The sequence below is a fragment of the Urocampus carinirostris genome, chromosome 1, assembly GCF_059441175.1.
Source record: "Urocampus carinirostris isolate Australia breed hairy pipefish chromosome 1, RoL_Ucar_1.0, whole genome shotgun sequence".
NCBI classification, from domain to species: domain Eukaryota; kingdom Metazoa; phylum Chordata; class Actinopteri; order Syngnathiformes; family Syngnathidae; genus Urocampus; species Urocampus carinirostris.
The window spans coordinates 31,240,315-31,250,475 of NC_142349.1; the positions used below are offsets into that span (position 1 = coordinate 31,240,315).

The 10,161-nt window shown below is 41.0% G+C and overlaps 2 protein-coding genes and 1 pseudogene across 4 annotated transcripts in view; 1 reads left to right on the forward strand and 2 right to left on the reverse strand.

The window, feature by feature from the left end:
- The window catches only part of ints15 (integrator complex subunit 15), a 38,190-nt gene extending 32,512 nt beyond the window's left edge, over nt 1-5,678 (reverse strand). The window contains exon 1 of one of the 3 annotated variants that reach the window (XM_088334915.1): nt 5,516-5,678. The gene's annotated coding sequence lies outside the window, so the exon portion shown is untranslated. The remainder of the gene's footprint in view (nt 1-5,515) is intronic. The other 2 variants (XM_088334917.1, XM_088334919.1) reach the window with 2 other exon arrangements.
- Nucleotides 1-9,346, forward strand: part of rgs11 (regulator of G protein signaling 11) — a 32,187-nt gene extending 22,841 nt beyond the window's left edge. The window contains exons 13-17 of the mRNA XM_088334914.1: nt 1,019-1,134; nt 3,957-4,044; nt 4,128-4,266; nt 6,913-6,995; nt 7,075-9,346. Coding sequence (XP_088191040.1) covers nt 1,019-1,134; nt 3,957-4,044; nt 4,128-4,266; nt 6,913-6,995; nt 7,075-7,195 — 547 coding nt within the window. The 3' untranslated portion in view covers nt 7,196-9,346. The remainder of the gene's footprint in view (nt 1-1,018; nt 1,135-3,956; nt 4,045-4,127; nt 4,267-6,912; nt 6,996-7,074) is intronic.
- Nucleotides 1,724-1,848, reverse strand: LOC148374297 (U2 spliceosomal RNA; annotated as a pseudogene).
- Nucleotides 9,347-10,161: the final 815 nt, after the last annotated feature.

The following is a 10,161-nucleotide window of genomic DNA, read 5'->3' on the forward strand; positions in this document are numbered from 1 at the left end:
AGACAGAAAGAGCAAGAAAGAAAGCATGAGAGAGAAAAAGAGAGAGAAACAAAGAGATGGAGAGCCAGAGAGACCGATCGACAGAGATAGAAAGAAAAATAAAAAAGACAGAAAGAGAGAGAGAAAAAGAGACAGGGTGAACAAAAAAGAGATAGAAAAAGAGAAACAGTGAGTAGGAGAGAGAAAAAACAGGATGACCAACAGAATCAAAAGAAAGAGAAATAGCAAAAGAAAATGGAGAAAAACTAAAGGGAAAACAAAAGTGAAACATAAAGAGAGAGCGAGAAAGCATGAAAGAGGGAGATAAACAGAAAGAAAGAAGGAAAGAAGGAAAAAAATAAAAATGAAAGAGAAGAAGAGAGATAAGTAGGAGATAGGCTTAAGTTGCCTCAGTCAACCATAATGAAAAAAAATAATTTACTAGAAAATCACAATGAACCACAAGTGGTGGGGTATTTTCAGAACAGGTCCGCGGGCACCTCAGCTGTCCTCTGGGAACACCTGGGGGCCCGTGGGCACTAGGTCGGAGACCACAGCTGTGGATATTGCAGAAACTGCAAATGATTATGGATCTGTTCCTTATGTGAAAATAGGTTACTTCTAAACATTTTACAAGTACTCCAATACTTAATGTCACAAATATGATATCAAATATATATAACCATAATATATTCGTATCAAGTGACGTTATTTTTACTCTCAACATTAAAAGTTACAATAAGTAGATTTGGAGATAGGAATGCTCATGCATCAAGGTGAAACTACGTGGGGCAAATATGGTATTTAAATATGAAAAGTACACTTTGTGCATGTCCAGTACAGAAAAGGAACACATAGTATCAAGATGAAGTACGCAAACAATTATCTTAATCAACAAGCAGAAAACTGTTTTTGAGGTTTATTTTGTACAACCTGACCCCAAATACATATATTTTTTTCACCGGGTATTCAAATATGTATTGATATTTTAATCAAAGTTGAGATCAAGAATTCCTTATCAATATCTTTCTGCAATTAGCGTGTCCACTCCGACCCGGCTACGAGTGGAATGCTGGAGCTTCAGTTTCATGGCGCTTCTTAATGACAACATGGGGAGACGACAGTTCATGATTTATCTGGAGAAAGAATTTAGTGGTAAGATGATACAATTGTGTCCATCTTTTAATTGTGTCATTATCCAGATAAGGGGGTGTCCAACCTTTTTCAAGCTGAGAGCTACCTTTTGTCACTAATTAGTTTTATATGCATTTCTAAGACAACGTAATCATGTTATTACTAAGTTGTTACTATGTTATTGCCTGGTAAATAATTGGAAGCGGGCTTAAATACACTCAGTCAACCACTTAAAAAAAGATTTTATTAGAAAATCACAATGAGTTATTTTCAGAACGGGTCCGCGGGCAACTCAGCTGTCCTCAAGAGAGCCCCTGGTGGCCACTGGCATCATGTTGGGGACTCCTGATTTAGAACATGGGTGGGCAAACTTTCAGGTTAAAAAAATTGTGTTAGGAAGAAAAGAAAATATTTTATTTATTTATTTATTTTAATCTGCCTAAAGCTGATGGGGGATTTTGTAAGGTTTATTGTTCTATATTCTTTATCAATTATCCATTATTCGTTATCGGCCAAATCATAATACGCTACAAAGCCAAGGGGCCGAGACACTTGCTATCAGCCAAGAGGCTGAGTCAAGGTCCTAGCCACAGAGCCAAGCAGCGATCATTGCGAATGCACCGTTCCCGGAGGTACTGCAATACAGGGCCGATGCGTGGAGTGGACAGAGCAAGCTCTTATTCCATTTCCCGATTGCAAAAATCAAACTTACAGCATTGCTGTAACTTCATAGAACCTCAATTCCAGAACCACAGTCCTGCCATGATACACAATTCCAGAACCACAGACTGCTAGAATGAGCTATTCTTTGGCTTTCAGACATGTCGACTTTTTAAGAATATCAAGGTCGGCTACCTTAATTATTTTGGTTCACGGATGCCTTAACTGCCGGGGTTGTTTGGGCACCATTTCCTATGGTGTGTCTTGGGCAAGTATGGCCAGGAGCTCATCCCTCTCCAAGATGGTTTTTGGGCAGATGTTTGCTCCCCCCCACATAAAGTAGATTAGAAGACTCCTGATCTGACTCCGATACAGCACTTTTATCATCTGGTTGTTGTTGTTTTCGGTCAAAGATGAGCCAGCGGTGCTAAATCACTGGGGAAAAAACTTTAAGTTCTAGTAAGCCTGTTTTGCTCGCATTCAATACAAGTCACATAATTAACTTGGCTGAAACCCAACAATCGGACTCAAAAACGCTTCGAAAATGTTTTCATTTGTTCTTAGATTGCCAGCAAGCCCACATTCTTAAACACATTTTGGTTGGCGTCTTTCCTGCATATACATGAGGAAAAACTATATAGTAGGCTGATCCAATTTTCTTATATGCATTTATGAATAAACAAAAGCAGACATTTACGTGTAAATTTTATATTTATTGGCTTATAAATTGATTAATTTCCTCAAATTGGTTTTGGAACACTCAGAAGAAAATCAAATAGTGGGCAACCTTTAAGCACCAAGTTTAATAATATGCCCAGTTGAATCCGTCCCATTTGCAGAGGTGGACTCAAAAGCAGGGAAGCCGGAATAGAGGTCCTCAACAAAGGATGGTATTTATTAACAAAAACCAGGAACAAAAACAAACCATGTTTCAAAACATATAGATAACTGTGATATTGCAGAAGTGGCATGGAATTGGAAATGACTCGACCCAGTCTACTGTCCAAGCAGTCCTTAAATAGGGTCAGGGAAATCACAACCAGGTGTGGAGAGACTGACCACAGGTGTGTTCAGTTCAACACCGTGTTGGTGCCTTCTGGGAAAAGATGGCGTGCCGGATCCAGTCATTACCTCGAGTCGAGGTCCGAATGTCAGACGGCCCAAAAAAAATAAAAAATAAGTTAATGGAGGCTGCAGCAGACAGAATTTCTCCACCGGAACATAGGACGGCTGGTAGCCCTTGCCCATTTCTGCAGAAACGGGGCCATAAGCATCCGAGACAGGGGCCTTCTCAACATCAGGACAGGGTTGGTCGAGGGTCCTTTTCTGTCCGAACAGGGCCTAGAAGCATGGCCTCCTTTCCACCAGGACTGGAATTTCTTGTCGTTGGGACAGGGTACAGATCCGAGGGATTTTTTTTCCTCACCCCCAGGGCAGGGACGTGGAAGCTTCCCACAGGGTCCTTTGAAAGTCGGGTCATTCTGTTATGTTTGTGGAGGTTGCACCAAATGCAGGACAGTCGGAACTGAGGCGAGTGTTCTCTACAATGAATATTAATTGTTATTTAAAACCAGGAACAACAAACAAAAACGAACCAGGTCTTAAAACAAGTCGTAAAGTGCCCATGCATAAACAAAAGCCAAAACCTGATATGGTAGCATAAGACAGGATGAAAGGGGTATGGAAATTGCAATGACCCAACCCCATGTGCTCTCCAAACAGTCATTATAAAGGGCCAGGATAATCACCATCAGGTGTGGGGAGATAGGGTGCATGTGTACCCAATTCCACACCACTTGTTGGTCACCTTCTTGTGAAAGTGGTGTTCCATATCCTGGGATTATCTTCTGCATTGGTCGAGAGTTTGAGACAGGAAGCTTATTGTTGCTGTAAACTGGAATTTGTGCACGATTTCAGTCTTTTTTTATATATAATTTTGATGTTGACTGTGTATCGTCTATTGAGGCGCTCACAACATCCGTTGCAGCCAAGTCATCCTGGAAAGGGGATTACCTCATGTGCGATCCCTTCAAGGTTTCAAATTATTTTCCTTTTCGTAGGTTTCAGGTCACAGGATGTTATAACGGTGGTCATGGCACCCCATACCTTTTGTGCTTAAGGTCAACATTTTTTGACTCTACTGCATTGAAGCGTTTCTCCATTCGTTTTCCTTCTCTCACCAGCTGAGAATCTGTGTTTCTGGGAAGCCTGTGAAGATGTTCGGCATGGAGAAAGTTCCAAGATCTCAGAGAAGGTGGAAGAAATATACAAGTAAGAACACTCACGCCCATTTGCACAAAATCACTCGAGATGTTTACCTTTTGCTGTTAACCGTTTTATTGATCGTAAAACAGGAACTTTTTGGCGCCCGGGGCTGCACGCTGGGTGAACATCGACAGTAAGACCATGGCCACGACCTTGGAGGGAATCCAGCGCCCTCATCGCTTTGTAATGGACGATGCGCAAATGCACATCTACTTCCTCATGAAGAAGGTTTGGGCTGTCTCCTGTTATTTCTTTCCCATTAGAAAAGGGGTCAATTTAATTTTAGCTCAGGGGCCACATAGTGGAAAAAACACTCCGACGGGGGCTTCACTTGTAAATTTATGGCATAAAATGTGTGCCGTAACAAGAGGGATTTGATTATATATATATATATATATATATTTTTTTTTTTTCCATCACTATGATCAAATCTCTTGTAGTATTTGTCAATTTTGCATTTGTAAGAAAACAAAACTGTCAGGACCAGAACGGAAACAGGACCCAGTTGCGTTACGTTTCTCACAAGTTTTATTAAAAGAAAAAAAGGAAGGGCTGCGCCCACGATCCGGTGGTCGCTGGAAGCAAGTCACTCTCGTACTCGGATTGTGCTCTGAACGCGGAAGTGGATCTTACGTAGCGAGCGATGGCGGTGTCAGGGACGGCAAAAAACAGTCAGTAGCCGGGACTGGGAGAGCAAGGCGTGGTCGGAAGCGAGTCGAAAGCCAGGTCAGGAGAGAAGATGTGGTCGGGGAAACAAAAAGAGGTCGTAAGCCGAGACGGGAGAACAGACGTGGTCAGGAGCACAGCAGGTCGTAGCCGGAGACAGACGGGTGCAAAAACGGGACAGGTCGGAGTCAGGGTTGAAAAAGGCTTGCCTAGTATTCACTGAGGTACGCACAACAGGGGATTGACAGGAGTGGACACAAATAGTGAGTGGGAGCCAATCAGAACCCACGGCAGTTGGCGCCAAATGAGCGGGCACAGTCGAGTCACATCAGTAATCATGACAAAAATAAGGATTGAAATTAATTTCCACTCCAGTTTATTTAGCTCAGTGCACTCATGCAAATTGAAAAGAGACAAAAATAACAACATTATTTTAATGGAAACGATTCAAATGATTCAAAAGTATTTTTTATGCTTTTTATTTATTTTTGGGGAAAAAGTCATTTACAACACTGGGTTTTAAAGGGTTAAAAGAAGATGAAATGATAAATAAACAAAACGATCGGCTAGCAGAAAATCTGAAATTTCGTTATCGTCATTGTAAAGTCTTGACTGATGCTTAAGGTGTTCTTTATTTTACATAGCACTGTGAAAACTGTGTGTCAAACAAACATAAAACCAAGCCGGCTCACAGTCTTCACTCTACAATCACAACTCCGCATTAATATCCAAACAAGCGTTCATACATGACATTACAAACTCACAATACTACAAGGATACGATATTTAGACAAATAAGCAAACAGACATACCTTGCTGTGCTCACCCAGGATGCTGAAATATTTGTGATGGTTTTTTTTTCTGTCACAGTCCTTTTCGTGCTAATGAAAACATTTAAGCTGGAGCCTGCACAACAAACCTTGTTGCTCGGGCTAAAACAAAGCAGCTTCCTAATTAACAACACCTGTGGGTTCACCTATACCTGTCCCTCTCTTCTATAGCTACGGTGTCACTCAAGGACAAAATTCATTCAACACCTATACCCATCCAAGTCCATACACACAACTTCTCTCTCTCTTTTGTTTAAGTACACATAAAACAGAAGCATTATTTAATCTTTTAAAGTTTGATTTTTCTTAAGAGATCAGGCAAATTTAAATAGTTTTACTCAAACAAAACTCAAGGACGAATGTGGTCCTTTACAGTCATCCATAGCAATGTTGTGAAATGTTGTATGCAACAAGATTAGAGATGGCACTCCAGGGTACGCATGTAACAAAGACTTTAAAAATAAAAAATAAAAGATAAAAGACTGACAGGATAGCTGGACAAATATATTTACAACAATCTAGTTATAAAAATAATGCAATGAAAGAATAGTGCATTTTAAAGAATAGTGCAACGAAAAGTAGTGCAATAACATTAGCGTTCCCAAATAAGTCGCTATACTAGATCTATAGTTTCACAATTTTGTACGCTTGTTTAGTGTGGTGATGGCCCTGTGGAGAAAACTGCCTCTGAGTCTATTTGCCTTTGTTTTAAGGGGCCTGTAGCGCCTGCCACAGAGCAATTGATCAAAGAGGTGATGGCCGGGGTGGGAAGAGTCCTTTACAATGTCGATGGCTTTGCTGCGGTATCAAAAGCCAGCAATGACCTCCAGACTCGGCGTAGAACAGCCAATAAACTTCTGGGCTGTGACGATTACTCTCTGCATGTTTTTATGTTAACAACTTTTGCAGTGAGTGGTAAGTGCGTCCACAGTGCAGCTCTAAGGTCATGGGTTCAAATCCAGCTGCCAGCATTCCTGTGCAGAGTTTGCATGTTCTCCCCGCTTGACTGGGTTTCCTTCGGGCACTTTGGTTTTCTCCCACTTTCTAAGAACCTGCATGCCAGGTGAAATGGCCGGTCCAACTTGTCCCTAGGTGTGAAAGAGCAAGTGAGTTGTCTGTCTCTGTGTGCCCTGTGACTGACCGGCAACCAGTTCAGGGTGTCCCCTACCCACTGCCTGAAGGTAGCTGGGATGGGCTCCAGCACCCCGCGACCCCACTGAGGATGAGCTGTCCAGATAATGGATGGAACTTTTGCAGTGTGTGTTCTGTGTTATCTAGGTCTAGATTATCCTGGTGGGGACCACCATATTTTGGTGGTCCTCAGTCATTAGTGTCTCCACAAAAATAGTCCAATAAACTTGTGTCTGTGTGTGTTGTAGGACTCCTATCCCAGATATCTCAAATCTGACCTTTACAAGAACATGCTGGCCAAGGCGATTATTCCTCAGGAGACAAAGAAAAGGTGATGACTCACATGCATATTGCGTTGCTCTCCTTAATGCACGTCAGCTGAACTTCACTTCCATTGTCTGATGCGACAGCGTGTTCCCCTTTATGAGGAGACAACGACACTCGAGCCCCTCACCGGCCAAGGCCGCCATTCAGGAAGACGGCCACGCCAAAGTGTCCGGACAGGCAGGAACAAGCTCAGCGGCCGTCTGACGCGATGCCAAAGTGCAAAAATCACATCAGTTTCACCTTCTTCTCATTTCTCCGGGTTCAACGCATTAAATTATCAGGCTTTGGATCACAGATTCACATTTCCTTCTACACTTTTCAGCGAGGAGAAGAACAAATGAATCGCATATCCCTTTCCGTCCTTATATTTGGTAGTTATTTGACCGGAAATATTCCATCTTTTAGCACAATTTAGAAAAGTCAAATTAAAAAAGTTATGAATGCAATATTGTTGGTGAACTTAAGTCATTCAATCAAAATGTGTCATTTCTTTGCCCTCTATGACAGGGGTTCTCAACGGGTCTGACTTCAAGAACCAAGATCCCATCCTATTAACAGTTCCACTTCTCAAACGCATTGAATTATTTAATTGTACAGTTTAAACCAAAGATATACTGTAATCCCCTGTTTTTCTCTGGGGTGACGTTCCAAACAAGTCCTGCCATAGTCAAAACTTGCAAAGTAAAACATTTATTCATTTATTAGATATCAGTTAGATATAATAATTAAGGCTGTAAAAAATAACAACCGCAGATCAACAAATACAAACTCAGAACAAAGAATTGCACTTGAATGAATGGTCTTTATTGTCATTATGCAATACTACAAAAAAAATTGGAAGGCTTATCGTATAAGAAAGCGATGTAGTAAGCAGCCAGCTAGCTGCACGCTAGCATCAGGGAATCCTCGGGTTGAGTCAAGTTTCCGTTAAAGTACAAGAGTCATGAATGTAGCCGTTACCCACAATTTGTAGCTCCAGGTCATACCATTTCATGTGTAATGGATCTGAGATTGGTAAGATACAGGCTCAACAGGCGTACCTTTTTACATAACCGTTGCAGTAGGCTGGATCTGCAGCTTCGCTTTGGCTTTCTCTCCTGGCGCCGCCTCAGTCTCTTCACAGACCCGATAACAGTCCATGGAGTACCCGGTAGTAATCAGTTTTACTTTGCACTCCTCTGACCTTCCTCTGATTCTGATTTAATTGATGAATTTCTTGTCAATGTAACAAGGAAATACTAGGTTGCAGTTTCACAGTTTGTTTTGGTGGACCCTTTGGTGGTTTGACAGCAGACACCAGAATATCACAGTCGCGCGCATGACGGCAGTCACACACATGCACACACACACACATGCACACGCACACAGACCTTCCCACCCTGCCTGTGATAGCATTTACTGTGTGTTGTCTGCTGCAGAACACAACGCACGGTGAAAATCTGCCAGGAATGGAAACTGTATAAAGTAAACCGCAATACAGCGAGGGATTACTGTGTTTGCGATCAAAACAAACAGCAAAACCAAAATGACTTCAAGTAGAGTAAAATATCGGTTGTAAAGGGGCAGAGTGTATTATTTAGCAATGGTTAAGTCCATTTGATCCCTAGGACCACTCTCACCCCTGATTTTTTATCATAGTATTTTTGTAGTATTGCTACACTATTGTCTCTGTTCTGAATGAAAGCAAAATAATGCATGAGGTCCCTGTTTTTAAGCACTATATTTGATATTTAGTTTTGTAGTACTTTTGTCGTATTTCTGTAGAAGTTATTGTGTTGCAGACACACGAAGGTGACAATGAGGACAAAGTTGGCACACAAAAAATTCAAGCGCTCTTTGGGGCCTCCTAGTGGTCGCTGAGCCCTTAGAAGCCGCTTTGTTCGCTTATGGATGGATGGATGGATGGATGTTACATCACTTTAAAGCCCCAATTTGTAAGACTTGACCACTAGATGGCATTGTTGTCTAGCGTGAACGAAAACCAGTGCCCGGGTAAGCAGCAAGACGCCAAATAAACATGGCACCAACCTTAGGTATAGATTCCACTCTGTATAAGAAAAACTAAATATTATTTTCATAAAAATTAACATTGATATTATATGTATTTTTGCCTAATATACAAATCATCGTTATTTTGTCACTGAATGAAAGTTTGTTTTTGTACCACCAGGAGCCGCTGAGTATTACACACTGTCCGTTTTGTTGAAAAAAAAACGATTTTTCCCAGCCAGACACTCACCGTTACAATACACATTACTTAGAAAAGTTATCGAGTCCGGGAGCATGTTCCTTTGAAACGCATTTGTCCCAAAACTGGCTGTACTATGTAATAAACACCACTTATGTGTGAGCCTAGTTGAGTCAAGTCAAGTCACGTTTATTTGTATAGTCCTTAATCACAAGGAGTCCCAAAGGGCTGCACAGACCATAGATTATTGCATACAACACTATTATTACACCATCCAATGATCTAAAACTTCCATTAGGGCAAGGAAAACAACATGGGGAAAATGGAGAAACCTTGAGAAGGGACCGCACATGAGGTAATCCGTTTGTAATATATTTAAACCGATTCCATACCTGTCAAACTCCACGGCTCCGTGCCCTTACAAACGGTCGTATTTTCTCTTACAAAATACCAAAAAATCGTACACCATATTTTTTCTTCAAACGTGTTTATTTGTGTAGTTTAACATGTTATATTGTACATGTGTTTCGTTATATCATATATATTGTCAATTAACATTTTGTTGTGAGACACTGAGTTGCTCGACATAATGGGTTTATTATTAAAAAAAAATAATCAAAAATTAAGTAGCTTGGACGTTCACTGTAGAAGGAAAAAATACATGGAAATATAATTAAGTAGAATATTACATTTTCTCATTCAAATTATAAATTCATTTTTTGCGTTATAATAATAATAATAATAATTTCCTTGTATTGTCATTCTGTGTAACAATGTACACAGAACGAAATGTCGATTGCACCTGACCCGTGCAGCCGCAGCCAACAGAGGGCGCCGCCGACCACTTTTTAAGTCTTAGGAATGACTCGGCCGGGGCGCGAACCCGAACCTCCCAGTCTCAAATATAATTGTTGGTAATATATTGATTAAAGGGATAACCACAAACCTTTCTTTTCTTATTTTTCTCCTTTTGTACTTCCTT